Here is a 19,290-nt window from a genome sequence, read left to right as displayed (position 1 = left end):
TGCGAGAAGAAAATATTACCGTGTGGAAACTTTGACTTGACTTAAAATCAGATTGAAAATCTACATATGTGTGACCTGATATTGAGATATTTATTAAAATATTTTAAAACCCTAAATACACGCAACCATATTGGACTTTATTATGTAAACACGATATAACATGTCACAGGAATGTGGAACTGTGTTGTCCTGTTTCAGCCGAGCACATTAACCAAACGGACGGGAACTCACGTTGAGGGTCAAATATTTTGAAGATGTGCCTATAATATCTTTAAAATGTCTAGTTTCTCCAGGTCAGCACAGGTAAGTTGTCACGTAATTGTGTCCTTGTGTTGACTCCTGTGTTTTTAAGTCGTATTTTAAACGACATGTGTGTTTAAAGTACGGAATGTTCACACTTAGCTCTGGATGCTAACGAGCGAGCCGTGTCTGCGGTATAATTTGAGATTGGTTAGAAAATTAACAGCAGGCTGCTTCCTGCACGCAATTACTAAATGATTTGGTAAAATGTCAACAAAAAAGTTGTGTGTAATTTAATTTGTACGCTGTTCGTTTCGAAATCTGTTATTTACTCAAGATAAGCATTAAGACGCTCATTTGCCTCAACTGTCCCTTTATCATGTTTGATTGATTGAAATGTTTATTTCGAATAAGGTACGAAAACAATAAGAAAAAAAGAAAAGAAAATTAACAACAAAGTTTTCCTCTCAAATAAATGAATAACAGTAATAATAATATAAAGATAAATCAAGAAAAACATCGTCAGATGAGTATTCGAAAAGGAGTGAGAAGAAGTAAAAACTTATTTACTCTCACCCCTTATAATATATATAAATAATATAATTACTTCCTTCCATCTCTTACACACACACACACACACACACACACACACACACACACACACACACACACACACACACCCACACACACACACACACACACACACACACACACACACACACGTGTGTCCTGTGCCGCACATAGAATATATATATACATACACGTCCATTCATACATACCTACAGACAGACATAAACACCTGTACCCACATACAAGCCCACAGTGCAAGGAAAGAAACGAACAATATAAATAATCAAAAGAAATGACCAGACATTTGCCCCTAAAAATAGCCTAGTGATTGGCCACACCTTCTTCATCCTCATACCTTTTGAAAATCATATTTTTATATAGCATGTTATATGTCAAATGACTGAAACGCGAAGGGATGAATTCTCATCTCAAAGTTGTTAAGTTCCTATAATCTTCTCTGTAGTTATGTTAACTCGTAAATTGTATTACATTTTTGGCAATATTGTCACAAACCAGCAAAACTGTATAGCTTCTTACTATAGAGTGTCATGTAAATGAGTTAATGTTAAAATTGAAAGTCTTGGAAGAATTTAGAATATTCCTTGGTGATATGTTTACTTATAAATTAATATTGACATCAGCAAGCAAGGTTGAAAACATCCTCACGTTAGATAATGCATCTTTACTTTCACACCACAGTAGACAAATTGTTTATTTAGACACAAAACACACGAAGCTTTGAATTGATTGATTTTTCTTTATATTTAACATATTCATTTAACCTCATAATATATAAATGTTTAATTATCATATCTACATAGTACGACTCTTCATCTGTAAATTAAAGCCATGGTATTGGTCAATCTAATTTAAAGAACCCCTTATAACCAATTAAATATAACACTACTACGTTTTGTTATGACGGTGTGTTTATGCCCGTGCTAGTAGGATGCTTTTAAATTTCATCTACTGTCAGTTTTTAAGACATTATGACTTTGAATACAATTGCATCGTTGTTAAAGAGTAAACAGTCTTATTGACACTTCCTGTCAGGTGTCCCAAAATCAGGAGCTATCACAACAAAAATCTCATCTATTAAAACAGAACAGCTGTTCTGTGAATCTCCCACCTCATTTATGATGCGTGAGTCTTATTTATATGTCTATATGCTGCACAGAGACACATGTTTGTCATAATTTTAAATCTATGATGTCTTTTCTCTTCTTTTCCACTCAGCAATGGGCAACTTTTGCTCGTTCCTGGTTCCTAATTGATGCCAGGATGCAGCCTCCTGGAAAGATCGCCACTATGTGTTCCATCCGACTGCAGGGGAAACACAAACCTATTTATCACGCGCTGAGTGAGTAGCATCATGACTAAAACCAAAACTGCATCCTCACACTGTAAACAAACTCACTGAGGCTAAGCATGTTGTGGTGTTCAATGGCCACATGATGGCAGTACAAGACAAAGCAGATTTCTTTTAAACTTCTCACTGATGTTTCATGTTCATATATTCTATAAAGACTACATGTTTACCCCTGGATGACTTGTTGCTCTCAAAGCATTTTTCTATCTGTAGCATTTATTTACAGCGTGTATTTATTTTTATAACAATGCGCCTGAAAACAAATGTCCTAAACATCTTCTCAGGTGACTGTGGTGATCACGTTGTAGTAATCAACTCCAGACACATTGCTTTCTCTGGGAACAAATGGGAGCAGAAAGTCTACTCTTCACACACGGGGTAAGTCTGCAGTTTGACCTGATCTGGCAATACGGCCTTCAGAAATAAATAAATGCTCCATGAAATCCAAGATAAGTTTGTTGTGTCCGCAGTCTCATAAAGTCTTACAGTTTGAACAGAGGCTCTCAGTCAGTGACATGTCATACATGTTTGCTTGTAGTACAACATATTAACTGGAGCCTTAATGAAGTCTGGATCAAGTGCACTGCTAATCTTTGACTGCTGGAAAGGTTTTAAAATATATTACGCACCACGTGCAGATCAATATTATGGGACATTGTTTTAATATTAAAACAATAATAATATTAATAACAATAAATTAACACAGTGCTTCAAAGACCACCAAGATGTTGTATTTCTTTCTGGAAATGGGTTTAAAAAGGTGGGCAGCAACAGGTGCTGGATGTTGTGAACAAGCTGGCTTTAAAATGCTGCATCTCAAATAGTTTGGATGTCTGTGAGGATATGTTGTAGAAGGAACTGGAGCACAGCAGTGAGACAGTAGATCTGTGTGAGGCTGAGGATACTTGAGTCTGTAGACTGTATCTAAAACATGTAATGAGGAAACATCTGCTTTGCAAAGTTGTACTGTTAAGCATGCTCCAGTGTGTCTGTGTACCGTTACCAATTTGTTTTCAAAAGCATCTCTTAATTCCATGTCTTTATTATGATTATTTGAGAATTTAGATTTTTCTTTTTATAAAAACAAGATCTGCAGCACATGTTACAAAATATCTACTTCATGGTTCTTTTCTATCTTAGACCAGTACGGTATAGGCATGTAAAGTTCTGGACAGAATTAGATAAACCAACGCTAATAAAAGGAAAGATACTAAGAATTACAGAGAAGAAATATTTTCTGACGTACATGTTGAAAACACTGTATTAAGTCACTGGTGTGCACAGGTATTGTTACTTTTTATCTGAAAATGTTTCTGTGAAACAGAGTAGGAGCCAAACCACCACCTCACAGAGCGAAGTCTTATATTGCTTCTTTGTCTTTTCAAAGGTATCCAGGAGGGTTCAAACAGGTCACTGCCGCCCAGCTCCACCACAAGGACCCAAAAGCTGTGAGTGTTACCAGCCACTGCTTTTTTGTTGTTGTCTCATTTAGAGTGACTTCTACACAAACGGCACACAATGGGATTTTATTCCGTTGTATGCTTGGTTTATGCCACACCCTAGAGATTAGGACAGTTTCTGTGTGGGACACATGCTGAGCAGAGCATTTCTCTCCCTGTTTGACACTTATCCCTGTCTTCATACGTGCTGCTCATGCATTTTAATGTGAAGTGGGATTAAGGAGGCGTGGATGTGTGCTGGTGAGGGTTGTGTTTGGTATGTCCCTGAAGCTCAGAATGAGAGTGGCAGTTCCAGGATAATTCCTGGGGTTTATGTTGTGTTGCATATTCATTGTATTTGGGGTTAAGGACTCGGGTGTAAAGTTCATTTTCACAGCGTTTTACATTGACAGTGATGATTGTGTTCGTAGCTTGATGTGACCAAACATACTATTGCTGACACATCACTCTTATGGTAGTTTATATCCAGACTTTCAAAAGAGAGAAGCAACCACTCCTGTTCCAATAAGGGGACTATATTATGCTAGTCTGTGTTTTTACTACCCCACAGAAAACTAGACAGAAATATAATGGATGTGAGAGAATATGAGACGTTTTTTTTCCTTCTTGGAAACAGGTATGAATACTTTCAGTAGTCTTAGATTCTGGGTTGAACATTCAGCTCCATGCCAAGTTCTGTATAACAACAGCAGGAGGGCCACAGAAATAAGATGAACTTGCTGGATTTGATCTGCGGACACCCGACTGAGCCAGGTGTGTGTAATGAAGGGATTCTTGGTGGTCAGAGGAGGGAATGGACCTGCATGCTGTTGTTAACAAGCCGTTCACACGCTATGGTACGAGCCATTTATACTGACGTTTAGTGTTTATACTGACAAATGCAATATAGTCGGGTGTAAATATTCGATTATAGTTTAAGTATTTGCTGTGAGCCTTTTTTTACAGTAGACCATGACCTACAGTCATGGCCGTAGTTTGGACACCTCTGTGACCTGTATATAAAGGAAAGGAAAGCAGCATGTGTGCATGTATTTGTTTGTGTGTGTCCTTGCCCTGTTGTCTGTATTTAAGAATGTGAACAACAGCTGTTTCATGTATTGTTATAATCTTTGTTTTAGAAAATATAGTGTATGTCTTCATAAAAACAAGGTATTGTTGCCCAAATATGAGCCTTCTTGAAGTGGGGTTGTCTTATAATCAAGATCTTTTGTTCAATACAATGTTTTTACCACGTGAACAAGCATGAACAAGAGAGGAAACCCGACTTGTAACAGAAAGTAATCTTCAGAAAGGTTCACAAGTCGGCCATGTCTTCACCCATAAAAGAGCAGATTTACCAACTATTGTATGCTGTACCCCTCGTAGTGCTCGTGTGGGACTTTCTTATAGAAATAGAGATTGATTGTTTGAAGCCTCATGAACATGTTAGAAAAAAACAAATAAAGAGCATAAAGAGAAACATGTGCCACATGTGCACCTTATCGTAATCTTTTTTTCAGCCCCAAAGCCAAAAATCTTGCTTCTGTTTTGTTTTTCGAAAGGTAATTTTAATCACATTTGAAATGTTTGCTGCCTTTCTAAATGTTTTTTGAGGCAAAAAAAACACATCTGTTTTTGATTTTAATAAGCTTTATTGAATTGTTTCTTTCATGAAACTAGCAACTACAATTCATACAAACTGTTACTGTTAAAGGGTTTTTTTTTTTAATAATTTGGCCTTGGAGGAGTGGACAGAAATATTTTGCAGCCGTCACGACAGTCGAAGTTGCGCACATGGTTGCTCTCACATGGTTTTGATATTTTTATGGGAAAACGAGATCCACCATCAGTGTTGCCTCACTGGACGCAGTGAGAGGAGCTGTGCGGAGAATGCTGCTGAGATTTATCTGTGTTTCCTTGGTTTGTCTGCTGATTGATCCGATCCACTAAGAGCCTGGGCTCTTATGACACGATGGTGAAGAATTTTTAACAATTCAGCTTAAACACCACAATACAAGTCACATTGCAGAGAAGCGTTGCTTGGCGATTTGTCGACATGCATCAAATGCATGTCGGTAAAAATCCCCAAAACATGTGATGAGGGAACCATCAGGCTTAAAGCAGGAGAGCCTCCCGCCTTGCTGCCGGCGGCCACCGTGTGGGTCTGGATGGTGATTTAGGTGAAATGAAGTCGGAGGCTTGGCAAGCGCTGTAGCAGACATGGAGTTGAACAGATGAATGATTTGTCAGCCGAGGCTCTGTCCAGCGTCTCTCCTCCATGTTTCTATCCAATATCTCAGGCCAGTAACTTCGTCCAAGCTGATTTCACATGAGCGCTCGCACCCTGAGAAACCTTCGCTTTACCAGCAAACATGGGAAAACACAGAGAAAGCACTGTGCAGGACTTGGTTTTTTTGCTCCACAACCGTCACAGGATTGACGGTACTTTTCTAACGTGCCTCCTCTCTACAGATTGTGAAGTTGGCGGTTTACGGCATGCTGCCTCGGAATCTAAAGCGGCGCTCCATGATGGAGCGATTACACATCTTTCCCGAAGACGTGAGTCCCATTTCATCTCGTCTCTCTGAACTTTCATCATTCAGGAAGACAGTGAGCACCGTGTGGGAAACGATTTGCCAGAATCATGTTATAGAATCTGACATATAAAATCCATTTATCTTTCATCGTTACAAGCTTTGCCCAATGCTGCTCACTGTTGGCATTAATATTAGCATTAGCTCTTTCCTACCATGTCCTTCAGTCTTTTTCTCACCCTTCCCCTGACTTCAGTAAACATCTTTCTGTAGTTTTAAATAAACAAAAGCTTTATGATGCACAACGTTAATAGTTCATATATCAGATCTTTTGTTTGTTTTTAAGTTCATTGCTTTGGTTCACTGCTCTTGTAGTTTCAGTTTCTGCCGCAGCTCTCCAATAAACAAACTCAACACAATCTCAACTTTGGTTGGATCAACGGGAACAGAAAATGTTAGCCGCTTAATACAGCGCAACATTTGGTTGCTAAAATAAGAAGTATCTTTTCACTCCTTTTGGTTTTTGTTCGCCCCTTACAGAACTCCCCAAATCTTCACCTTCACTCTGTGACCCTGTGCCATGAGTTTGCAGAGATGTTACTAGAAAGAGTTAACGAGGTGATAGCTGGGGAATATGGAATAGCATGTGGTAGGAGAGAAGACTTTGGATTTTCCCAGTTTTTGTTTTCGATTAACGTCATGATTAAATGCTCCTCGCTCACCAAAACTGCCAACAGTCAAAGGTAGCTGCCTAGCATGGTATAGCATTTGGCAGCTGAATAGACATTCAGTTTTTGCTCTTTGAGCTTTACTAACGTCTGGGAATCCGACCTATTAACTTCAACCTGCTGAGTAGAACCACACCCCCATGTGGATGTAACCTCAAGACCATTTGTTGCTGGTACTTACGCAGTATTTTCTGCGTTGAGTTAAAAGATTCCCAATCAATAAACACTATTTTAATTGAATTACAACCCCTTGTGAGTGATACGTTTCCTTGCAGTTTTCAAACTGTCCTGTCACACACTCTGATTTAAAGGGGAACAGATGTGCGCCTTCGTCACAGTGAATTGCAGAGGCAATAATTCCCTGCTGCCAACACTCGCCGTGCTTCCTATTATTTTGATTGGTTGCAAATTACATTGTAGAGAAGCAGCGTCACACATCACAGCTTCTGAAATGATGAAAGGGGAGAACAAAAAAAATACTTGAAAGGCTGTTCATCGACCCGGGTGGCCAGGACAAATATTAACCGATGTAATTACTATAACCACTGTAGATTCAGAATGAGTGTGATAACAGGTCGGATCACTGTGGTAACTCATGAGCTGGCCCGTGTTAAAACTCAGCGGAAGGACTTGTACCTGTTTGTTTGTCCTGAGTGGACATTGAACAGCAGGATTAATAGTGTGAAGTGTGCGTCTCTAATTGCTGGCAGATGGCGTCGCTGAGCCTCGTCAGCCCCTGCAATTCAGAACCGCTCAAGCAGAGCAAGGTTGAGTTTTTTCAAAAGTTTGCTGTTTATTCGCAGCAGTTCTGTCTCCGAGTTTTGTTTCTCTGCTCACTCTTTAAATGAACCTGTAGGCGCAAAACCCACTCCCATGAATATTAACGAGGTGCTCTGTCGACGCCGCAGTCTGATGGACCCTAAAGCCTCTTCAAGTCTGCAAATAGAATCTGATCCGCTTCTGTCGCACCTCTTCCTTTTTATGCTCTGCTTCTTATTCACGTCACCGCCGCTAAAATCTCTTCCAGCTGCCTATTGCCTAATTTTCTGTCCTGTCTACATTTTCTTCAATGTCTCCTCCATCCATCCTCTGGCTCTCCAGGAGCTGCCAGATGACATTCGAGCGAACCTGACAGAGGAGCTGCCTCAGCCCAGAGAAATCCCCAGGAAGCTCAGCGAGTACACTCAGGAGGAGATAGATGCATTCCCCAGGCTCTGGACTCCGTACGTACAAACATATAGAACTCATGCAAAGAAGCTTTTCATTCGAGTGAAGGCAAAATTATTGCAGCATCTCTTAGTCCTTTCAAAACTCAGTTATGAAATCTAGTAAGTGATTGTTTTGTGTTGATACTGACGAGCCAGAAGGGGGTGATATTGAACCAGGAGTCCTAAAGCTTCACAATAAGCTATTTGTGCACAAATCAAACCTGTCTGGATCAGATGAACATATGTAACCTTGAAAACGCAACACAATTCAAAACTTTCAAGTAGAGTCTTGGTATATCTACAAAAACAATAGTTTATATTGCAATCAAGGAATTCAAGAGCTTCAATTTAGAGCCGTTGACACCGTTGACTAATCCATATATCCAACATGGAACCCTACACCTGAAAGCAAATGAATCCGTTCACATTTTACCCGCACTTCTCATTTATTGGATTTATTTGTAGCTGGCTGACCAAGAAACTTTGAAAGACTTTCTGCTGTGCGACACAATTGAGAAACACAAACAAACAAACAGTAGAAAAATAACATTATTTCCATGTAATTATGTGAAATCTACAGGGAGCCAATACACAGAGGGTGAAGAGCCGCTGGGTGCAGACGCAGACCAACATGCTCTGTGACACAGCAGTTACCACACTTTAGTATTTTAAAGGTTGTATCTGTGAGAATAATAAAAACAATGTCAACTGTTTCATTTCAGAGGTGAGACACAGTATGTGGTGTCTCTCCCAGTATTAACCAGTTGACCAGTGCAGACAGATATCGGGGAGGATCGCCCTCACCACCAGAGACTTGTACGTCACTCTCGGCGAAGTGCGGCAGATGTTGAAGGACCTCAAAAAAAATCGAGGCAGCTTTGGCCTTTCTTGTAAAGGGCTTCAGTGTTATTCACCCAATCCAGTTTATTGTAATACACCCCCAAATATGGGCGTGACAGGCCCCCTGTTCCTCCTCAGGTCCACCACCAGCTCCTTGGTCTTTGTCACATTGAGCTGCAGATCATTCTGCTCACACCAAGAGACGGTTATCCACGTTACGCTGCACATGGTCTCACCACCTCCGCTGATGCATCCAAATACTGCAGAGTCATCAGAATAATAAGACACTCCCTGCAATCTAGAACAGACATGGGGCTTTTATTTAGAAGGCTCCCGGTGAGACTGGCTGTTTCCGCCAGTGTTAAGTTTCACTAGAATGTTTCTGCAAATCAGATATCAGCGAGGGGGGCCTCAGCCTTCCTTAGAGGTGAATTGGAAACTTCAGGTAAAAAGATGTTTTGAATCACTGCAGTAGTTTTCAATCTGCTTACTGCCAGAGGGTCAAACTCATTTTATTTCAGAAGCTGCATACAACGACTAAGATGTCGGTCAGGCCGGGGCGAAATAGCCTTTTTTTAAATTTATTTATAGGATATATAACTTTGATAATTTCTTTTAGAAAACCTGAACAAAATACAGTGAAATGTCCAAAAACAGGTTCCTCTGATTGGGGCATTTTGCAACTTTCAATATGCATGTTTTCCCAAATTCACCGTCATGGTACGGTTGTTGATGCTAAACCACGTCGGTCGCTTTAATCTAGCTTTCACTGGTGCATCACAACTCTCCCAGCTTGTGTCTCAGTGTTGGTTTGTGGACGCTACTCCCACTAAAGCGATGTGATCCCCCGTCAATAAATCAGAAAGTGCAGTTACTATTTGCAGTTCTGTAATGGAAATGGACCCTCTGGTGGGCAGATTGGGGCCATGGGTCTTTCATTGGGCACCCCTGGCTTAGAACTTGTCAGCAGTCAACAGCTTAAACGCACATATATTTTTTTTCTGTGTCTTTTTATAGCTTCAGCAAACTCAAAGAGCTTTTCTATGATAAAACCTGCCCTCCTGTATTGGGAAGTTTTTCAGTTTTTGGTCATTTCAACATACGAACAGGGTCAGAGGGGGGATCCAACCACCAACATCGACCCACTCTTCGCTGCTCAGCAGTACACACAGGAATATATCCACCTCTCAAAGGGCGCCAATCCTTTTTATGGCCGGTTTGATTTGGACACTTTCTCCTCATGTAGGAAATAAAGGATGCCCCATTTTTCATGATAACGACAAACACATGGATGTGGTGTGAGTGACTGTCACTGTGATGTTCTGTATGGAGAACAAGGACGGACTACTGCGTGATTCATAGCTCCTGACTGCGATCCAGCTCTCATGCAAACTACCACATAAAAATGTGAGCTTTTGTCCCCCTGCTGGCTCCTTTTTTTTTTTTTTTTTTCCTATCACAAGCGGGACATTTCACTTCTCCCCGTGGCCCGGGTGTCAGACCTCGACACAGAAAATGGTTGAATGTCAGTGTCAGTTGGTTTCCATCACTTCCTGGCTGTTTGGAAACACACGCTCTCTCTGTAGGGTGTGAGGGAGAGCATCTGTTACTCTGCATAATCATATTCATAGCTTTTCTGAGTCAAGTATTTTCTGGTTGGAGATTAGACTGACACTGTGACCCGCGGTCGGCTGCCGTGATGATGCTGCTGCTCCGTTTCTGCAGCCTCACCTGCGACAAACATCTTTCTGTGGGGTTAAGTGAGAGCGTACGCCCCTCACCCGCTCCGCGGCAGCCTTCACATTTATTATTCCATCAATTCGTCCATTCGTCCGTCCTCCAGCTGTTTTCCACATCGAGCGCCTCGCTTCTCTTCTACAGGAGCACCGAGCTCCTCTGATGCTCCTTTCATAACCACTCACTGATCGTAAATTCTGGAGTTTTGTGTTGTTGTAAATACTTGACTTTATTTACCTTTGAGGAAGACTCTTCTCCTCCTGCACTTGTTTGAATCGTGTGCAGATATTCAGTAGATCCAATAATAAACCTTAGCAGAGCACAGAGTTACGAAGTCCTTGACAGAGTAAACCAATGAAGGAGTATAGGTTAAAAAAAACTAAACTTATATCCATCCTTCCAACTTATTTCCTGCTTAGTCCACATGGGGTTGTGGGGGCAGCGTGGAGAGCAAAGGAGTCCAGACATTTCTGTGCCCCACAACTTCCTCCAGCTCGTCTGGGAGAAGCTCAAACTGCTTCCAGACCAGCTGGAACATGATGCCCGGGTCCTGGGCCGACCACAGGGCCTCGTCCCGGGGGGCATCCTAATCACATACCTGAACCACCTCAACATGATTCAAGACATTTAAAGCATAAAAAAATTAGGAAATTAGTCGAGAGCAGTTGTTTGTCTTAAATGTGCAAGAAAAGCCCAAAATTACATAAATACATCACCTTCTCATTTTGGTTTGATTTATTTTGATTTTCAGCTTAACTCTTTGGTTCATAACACATAATAATGTAATGAATTTAGCCATGTCAAATGTATCAATGACAGGAATGTAATAACTTGCTCATAGTGCAATACAGTACTAATGCATTTTTCACAACAATATCTGTGAGAGAATGTGCTACACAGTATGTCTAGAAGTGTTATTTCCAAGAAACATCCTTATTTATGTATTATTACGTTTTTCAAAGGATTTCAAACGCTATTTCTCAAATGTTGTAATGTATTTAATCATTAGCAAAATGTTAATCTGTATCGGTTCAAGTGTTTTACACTATAAGCAAGTTATTATATTATCGGTTCATGACATTTAAAATGCAATACAACTTATTTTGTTATTGCCCGGTGTTATTGGTTGTTAGATGGTAGTAAACAGTTTAGTTGACGAAGCTCACAGCACTTAAAAAAAACATCATCCTGCTTTCTAGTTGTTTATCTGAGCTACTTTCTACTCAAGAAACAGTCCTCGTGAATACTGTGTCAGTGAGTCGTGGTTGAGCAGCAGCAACACTGTGAGTGGAGATAATGCGGTCGTCGAGTTTTTCTAAAAGTATTATCTCAGAGCCGGTGTGTGTGTGTGTGTGTGAACTACAAACATAACAGCATTCATCTCCTCTGTGTTACCCTCGATACAGAAATCTCCAAACCTGGTTAAATAAAATCCAAATGTGCATGGTTACTTATCATCACGGGCAGCTGAGATTCTTTGTTGTAATCTCTGTGAACACATACATTTTTAATCTTTCACATACAGATGCGATTGAAAAGAGAAAAATGACGGTCCACATTTGTTGTGGTTATCTGTTACGTTTGAGGCCCAGACAATAGGGCGGTTTTTATTCAGTCAGTGTCGTTTGTGCCTCGTAGTGATATGTACAGCATGTCTCAACTGTGTTCAGCACTGCTGTCAGAGTGTGTGCGCACTGTGATAAATGAGCCACTTCTTATTGTTTACTGGTTCAATCCCCTCAGCCAATCAGCTTGCGCGCACCGGCCGCCCGCCGTGCGGACATCAAGGTCAAACTAATCCTATTTTATTTAAGAGATGGGGCCCTACCCTAGTTAATATTCACCCAGGCTCCATCTTACTCATTTTCCTGATCAAATATATGTGTGTTTGTGTGTGTGTGTGTGTGTGTGCGCGCGTGTCAGGGGAGACGAGGTTGAGGTCATCGGGGGCGATTCAATCGTTACCCTTTATTAAATACACAGTTAATATTCTCTAAGAAAAACCTCGGAGCAGAGGCGACAGATTATTATTGCATATAAACTCCCCCCGACACACACACACACACACACACACTCACACACACACACACACAAGCACGCCCACCACACAAACAAGCGCTCAGACACAGCAAAGCGACAACGTAAACATCCAGGGGTTGATAGCAGAGCTATTACATTAGATAATAACAATTTTTTCTACTTTGTATCAGGCCCAACACAGCCTGCTCTGATAATATCTGTCTGTTGCGATCTCCGCTCGAAATTAAAGGGGAAGAACACAAAAAGAGGAAGCTGTGTCTGAACTCATTTTGAAAAGGCAAAAAAACATAAACAGTGATACGATCTGCCCAGTTTCTCATCTGTCACTTTCTATCCATGTTTTTCCTTGTAATCAGTTTCTTTTGCAGACTTTCATGCCTCCCCATACTGATGTGTTACCTTGTGTTTCCTCCACAGACCGATGGAGTACAAGATGAAATGAAATAAGGCATGCCCGACGTGACCAAAGCACTTTTCTCTTTTCGATACCAACACAACCATGTCTTGGAGTGGGGCTGTAAAAGAATCAAGTTAAGTTTGAAACTGTCACAGTTTTTCCGGTCACGTGTGAATTTCACCTCGACGCCAAACTACGTCAACAAGACCTCCGCCCTCTCCATCAGCAGCGTTAACCTCGACACAAGCACAGCGGGCCCGAATTTATCCGGGAACAGCTTGTGATTTCACCACGCGGCTCAGCTCGGATCAGAGAAAAATCACTTTCTCTGGGTTTTCCCTGTGATTATACAACCATGAAATGATCAGATCTGGCCCATAAAAATGACATCTGTTGGAGCCGATCCTGCCTTTGAAGGTTTGTGGGCTCGTGGTGAAACCAATTAATGTGTTACTATGACAACATTTGGCCCATCAGCGTGCTCCCTACCAAAATGTTGACTTTGGTCGGGACTCCTCATCTCGTGTCTGTTTCCATAGAGATTTCTAACTCGAAATCAGTGCTTGTGCGGGTGTTCTGTAAAAAAAGGCTAATAAACAATTTAATGAACCTGTTTTTGTCAAGTAGCCTTTTTACATCAGTGTTGTAAAATGTAGTTGTTTAACCTTTTTTTGTGAAACAAATGACCTAAAACACCACTTTGTTGTCTCAATTCAGATTTATTGGTTATAAAAGCAAACAAAGTGAAAAATAAATAGGGACATAATGGACTAAGGGGTGTGGTAGTGAGACAGCGCTCATTAAAGCTTCTCACGTTCAACACTGAATCTGGGCCGGGGCCGGCTCACGGCTAAATATTTACCGTTTGTTTTTGCAGACCGCAGTGCAGGAGGGGGGAAGGGGTTACACTTCAGCTCGGTCCTTATTGATTTCGCCGAGAGGCGGCACACTGGTTTTTAATAATAACTGGCTTCAGGTCTCATTCTGGCAGGAGGTCAGAGTTCAGCCTGTGAGCAGGCCCCAATTTGCATAAGAGAAATAAAATAAAATGTGAGGTGGCAACAGCGAGCAACTCGGCACTGATCTGTTCCCACTGAGATCGGACGTTGTCCATCTTTGTGACAACAAGATGAAATGTCACAGGACAAGATGAAATGACTGTCAAAGTTTTGCATAAAAATGTTAATTCAAAGGAAAACTTTATCTCTCATATCAGGAGAAAAAAAAAGACCCTGGGAAATGGTGTCTGAGTCATATTTTATTCTATATATTTACATATTTTGCAGCAAAAATGCTTCAAAGTAGAGGGGGTGTGTGCCAGATTTGATTGACATTTTCACGAGCCAATCCTGCTTGATGTGCGTTACACACCACGAAGGATTGAGCTGTGATCTGAAGGCGGTGCCATTCAAGGAACATTATATCATAACATTATGAAGGAAGAAAAAACTGAGGAAATGCCTTGAAAAGAAAAAGCTCATTAATAATTTGATAATCTTTTTGTAACTCATCAACAAATGGGCTAATAGAAAACTAAAGAGGCTCTGGGAACAAGGTTTCCTTTATCTCATGGGCTCTTTAACTCATAAAACTTTAGCCAGAAGAACTTGTAAAGAGACTAAAATTGAACAATACTGGACACACGTTATTTCACACACCGAAACAAAGACAGCATGGAAACGGGGTGGAAAAATGTGATTCATCATATAAAAAGTGGCCCGTACTGATGCAGCCAGCTCATGGTCCTCCTTGAAGTGAACTGTAAGTCACAACCAAACAAGGCGCACGTATCCTGTTGCACACTCGGTGGTCGGCTCGTAAGGAGACATGCAGCGTCGCACAAAGAACAAGGATTCAGTCCTGAAGTCTGCTGAAGGTTTGGACAGGTTTTACCTTTTACATCACAACTGGACAACATTGATCAGGCACTTTTTGGACCTCCCTTTTTACAGAGATATCATACAACAGTCCACAGAGCTATTTACAGAGTGTCACATGGGGGGGGTTGTCACCAGTTTCAGTTGAGGAGCCGTGTGTGTGTGTTTGTGTGTGTGCGTGTCGTGCAGGGCTCAAGCACTTCAGGTGAGTCCGCCCTCCTCCTAAAGTCCTTCCTCGTTACCCTCCTCCACTGCGTCACGCGAAAACCTCCTGGCGACGCCCGGCGACCTCACCTCCACGTCCTCTGAGTGGGTGGGGCCTGAATGGTAACCACGGCGACCGTACGCCAACTGAGAAGGCTGCTGGGGATAGTACTGAGGGGGATATCCACGGTAATAAGGGTCCTGCTCTTCCTCCTCCTCCTCCTCCTCCTCGCCCTCTCCTCCCTGGTAGTTGTAGGCCCCTGCAGCAGCGGGGTTGTACGGAGGGCTGTGGGGCGGGTTGTAGGGCTGGTAGCCACCGTGAGGCAACTGTTGGACTGGGGTGGTGGGAATATCTGGGGTCAGTCGGGACTTAATGTTTCTGGATCACCGCAGCCGACAGAAAGCAGCACATGCTAGTGAAGGGTTAACTGAAGCCTGACCACAACCACCATAAATGCCACCACCATTTAAAAGCAACTTGGAGGCAGGAGGGCAATAAAAGGTTACTAAATGAGCTGCGGGGGTGTTTGGAAGGAAGCACAGCAGTAATGTGGCGCATGCACATGGAGATGAAACTTCACAGCAGGTCAATATAGTCAGCGATAAATGCTTCTCATTTCATTGATGGTGAAATGAGCTTGTTGAAACAAAACAAGCAGATGTGAGACCCGAGACAAAGAGTCCAAAAAATTGGATTAATGAACAAATGCTTTCATCAAGCTGAAAAAGACAAAAATCTAATTTCAACCCCTGGTTGCCCTGATGTGATCATTTTTTCTAGAAATGAAAAAGATCCCATTACTCGGTGGGTATAATTGAGATTTTCTGCCCATCGTACAGTGGGTGAGATGCTCCGATAGCGGGGTTGTTCAGCGATAAAAGCAGCCAATCAGCATCAAAGCCATTCATCTTTATTTAGGCGATTCATCTGGCTCTGAAAGATGAGATTAGCTTTGACGAGGTTTGAGTTTGAGGCGGGATGACGAGGAGGCTGCTGCAGCAAAGCATTGTGCACACGAGTGTCTGTTGACAGATGGCACGGAGATCGGCGGCGCCTGCCGTCACAGCGAGCGGCATTGTGGGGTTTTTTGTTTGGTCTTATGGGAAGGTAAGCGGATCCTTTTTTTTTTTTGTCCTTGAGACAGTCAAATGAGGAAAGCGCCCGTTTAACGAAGCAGCTCTAATCAAAAAGCTTAACTGATGGTTGAAATGAATTCAGACATGATGTGAATACAGACCAAATATTGGGAATGATGCCTCAAGCTGATCATAAGACCACCCAAAGTTCAAACTGTGGCTGCGATCCTACAATAAATACAAGTAGGGTTCAGGAATAGGTTTAACAAAATAAAAGAAGAAAAAAAAAAAACATTGCTGCAGGTAATAGCTTAAGAGTGTCAGGACTTATTCAATCTGGGAAATATGGCAGCCTTAGGAGAGTATTTAGAGCTATCAAATCCCTCTGTTTCTGGTGTCCTTTATTTGAACTGGGCAGAGGAGGAGGAGGAGGAGGAGGAGGAGTAGAAGGAGAGGAAGATGATTGTAGGACGATCCTCAGTAATCATTCCGATAGTCCTCTTGAACTTCACACCAGAAAGAAAGGGAGGGGAGAAAAGAGTCATAGAGAGGATGTTACCTTTTATCAGGAAGGAAAACCCACAGACACCAAAGAGTTAAACCGTTCAACCACCACTAACAGAACCAGGGTTGCCAGAGTTGGGCTACTTTTGAAGTGTTGCTACTCGTTTCTTTTTATGTTGTTGTTGTTGTTCCTGGGTTAAGCTCAGATCAGAACATGGCTTATTTACATGGAATATCCTGTCATTCTGAGAATCTGACCAAATACCAGTAATAAAATGTTTAATAAAAAATGGCTTTTAATGCAAACACACTGAATAAATGTGTAAATGTGTTACTTTCAAATTATTATTATTATTATTATTATTATTATTATTATTATTATTCTTATTCTTATTCTTATTATTATTATTTGTGAGGTCTCTGTGTCTGCCCCTGTGTGTTGCGCCTGAAGTTTCCAATTAACCAATGATCTTCTCCCTCTGTGTGCGCCCATCTTTATGAGTTCCACCTGAGTCCACCCTTTCCCTGTGTATTTAAACCCTCTCCCTCTGTTGTCTTTGTCGGTTTATCTTGTCAGCTTATCGCCCGTTGTTCCTGATTCCCTGTGGTTTCTTTGTGTTCCCTGGACAATTTGTACAATAAACTCTGGTTTTTATGGAACTCTGTGAGCCTGTGCTTGGGTCCATCCGCACACCACCTGACTATTATTATTATTATTATTATTATTATTATTATCATTATTATACACTACCTGGCAACCCTGGACACAACTCCCCATCAGACTTGAATGAGCTTTAAGAGGTTGAAAGAAATCAGTGGTGGGATCAGTTTCTCTCTTTGTAAAACAGAAAAACACATCCTGATCCCAAGTAATACTTGCAATGAGTTGAGCTCAAACAATTATTGAAGACATTCATAGTGTTTGAAAAGCTGGAAATCTTTATTTCTTTTTCTTGACACAAGAAAGTACAAATAAAGATTTCCAATACCCCAAAAAAAAACATGCCACATAAGTAACACTGATTTTTAGTTGCTCTCAAAATAGCATTTTCACAAATATAACAAACAGTATCAGAGCTTGTGTACATCTACACTGGAGGGAGAAAGCAGGGATGTTTATTGTCAGAAGTAAGGGCAACACTATTCCTGGAACATATGAATCTCGCCCTCGTAGAGTTTTTTTCTTTTATGTACCTGCGTTCGGTACTAATAAAACCTATGATGCAAAGGATGTTCATATTTTGTGAAATGAGAGATCAATACCGCTGGCAGGGTGGTACTGTGAATATAAAAGCACAGCCAGCAGGTAATAAGTTTAACATAAAGACTGGAGCCAGAGGCAAAGAGCGAGCCTGACTGCTGCAGTTCAGAGGTGCTAACAGACTGTGAAGTGTGGGTTTCACAGGGCCTCGTGTTGGATTAGTTCTTGGCCGCAAGCAACATTTCCTGAATCGGCTGCCTCTGAAACAACTTGTTCCTCTGTTTTCAGTCTTTACGCTAAGCTCAACATGTTCTGGTTGTCAGTCTGATGTCACATTGGTATGATCCTCTGAGGGTTCGTACAATCAGACTGATGTTTGCTGTCAAGGGTCAGTTTCCTAGGAGAACAACTCAACAACTTATATTGTTTTCTTTTAAGACCTTGACAATTTGAACATAAAAAGTGTGATTTCAACATCATGCCATTTTAAACTTTGCCTCCTAACACAAAATGAGTAAATAAACAATAAGCTGGAGTTTATGCAAAAAATTCAAGTCTTCTTCTCGAGGTCATCCCGCGGGCCAAATTAAACCCTGTGGTGGGCTGCTGTTTGTCCCCGGGACATACATTTGACAAACCTGATGTAATACCTTCTACTTACTGGGTAATTTTAGACATTTCTATAATGCACGACACAGATCTCGTGAACTTGAGTACGGATCAGAGTTGACAAGCACTTCAGTGTGCGTCAATTACCAAGAGTAACATTGTCTTTCTGGAGATAATGTATCTACAGCACAGGCACCATCACAACATTAATTCATCCAGCTAAGTATGAAGCCATTGTTTTTGTGGCTGTTCCATGCATGGAGGAACAACAGATAAGAGAAAATGGCCGGAAAATCTTCATGTGAATCTGCTGCAATAAATTTGGGTGTATGGCATCATTTTAGTCCACCTTCCTATTAATTGTTAAGTAGCTGAAGGTTGAAGGAGCACCGTCAGAAGAAGATCTCCGACTGTCTGTGAACGCCTCTCACTGCACAACCTAGGACTAACACATGTCACATTTGTTAATAATTCATCTGGGACGGGCTGAAATTGAGTGTGAAACCACTTTGAAACATGCTGAAGGTTTAACAATTGTCCTATTGTAACTTTATTTGCGGCAGTTTGCCTGAGAGGGTTTTATTATTTCTTCCTTCAGTTATTTATAATAAGAGTTGCAATCTTTGTCATATTTGTTAAAAAGCTTTGTGATCCAATATCATAAGCAACTAAATGAAGAAAACTCTGGTGAACTCCAGTACCTGAGCTCCAGTATG

General features: G+C 41.3%; 2 protein-coding genes across 2 annotated transcripts in view; one reads left to right on the top strand and one right to left on the bottom strand.

Moving 5' to 3' along the window:
• Positions 1–189: 189 nt before the first annotated feature.
• Positions 190–13,799, top strand: mrpl13 (mitochondrial ribosomal protein L13). The gene is made up of 7 exons (XM_080470928.1): positions 190–303; positions 2,047–2,170; positions 2,464–2,557; positions 3,567–3,627; positions 6,091–6,177; positions 7,982–8,103; positions 13,123–13,799. The coding sequence occupies exons 1-7, from the start codon at positions 277–279 to the stop codon at positions 13,145–13,147; spliced, it is 540 nt and encodes a 179-aa protein (XP_080327054.1). The 5' UTR covers positions 190–276; the 3' UTR covers positions 13,148–13,799.
• Positions 13,800–15,076: 1,277 nt separating this feature from the next.
• Positions 15,077–19,290, bottom strand: part of col14a1a (collagen, type XIV, alpha 1a) — a 147,384-nt gene continuing 143,170 nt past the window's right edge. The window contains exon 48 of the mRNA XM_080470929.1: positions 15,077–15,518. Coding sequence (XP_080327055.1) covers positions 15,202–15,518 — 317 coding nt within the window. The 3' untranslated portion in view covers positions 15,077–15,201. The remainder of the gene's footprint in view (positions 15,519–19,290) is intronic.

Source organism: Lipophrys pholis, assembly GCF_963383615.2.
Source record: "Lipophrys pholis genome assembly, chromosome: 9".
Taxonomy (NCBI): domain Eukaryota; kingdom Metazoa; phylum Chordata; class Actinopteri; order Blenniiformes; family Blenniidae; genus Lipophrys; species Lipophrys pholis.
The sequence above is the reverse complement of the archived record's forward strand: the minus strand, read 5'-3'. Positions and strand labels throughout refer to the sequence as shown.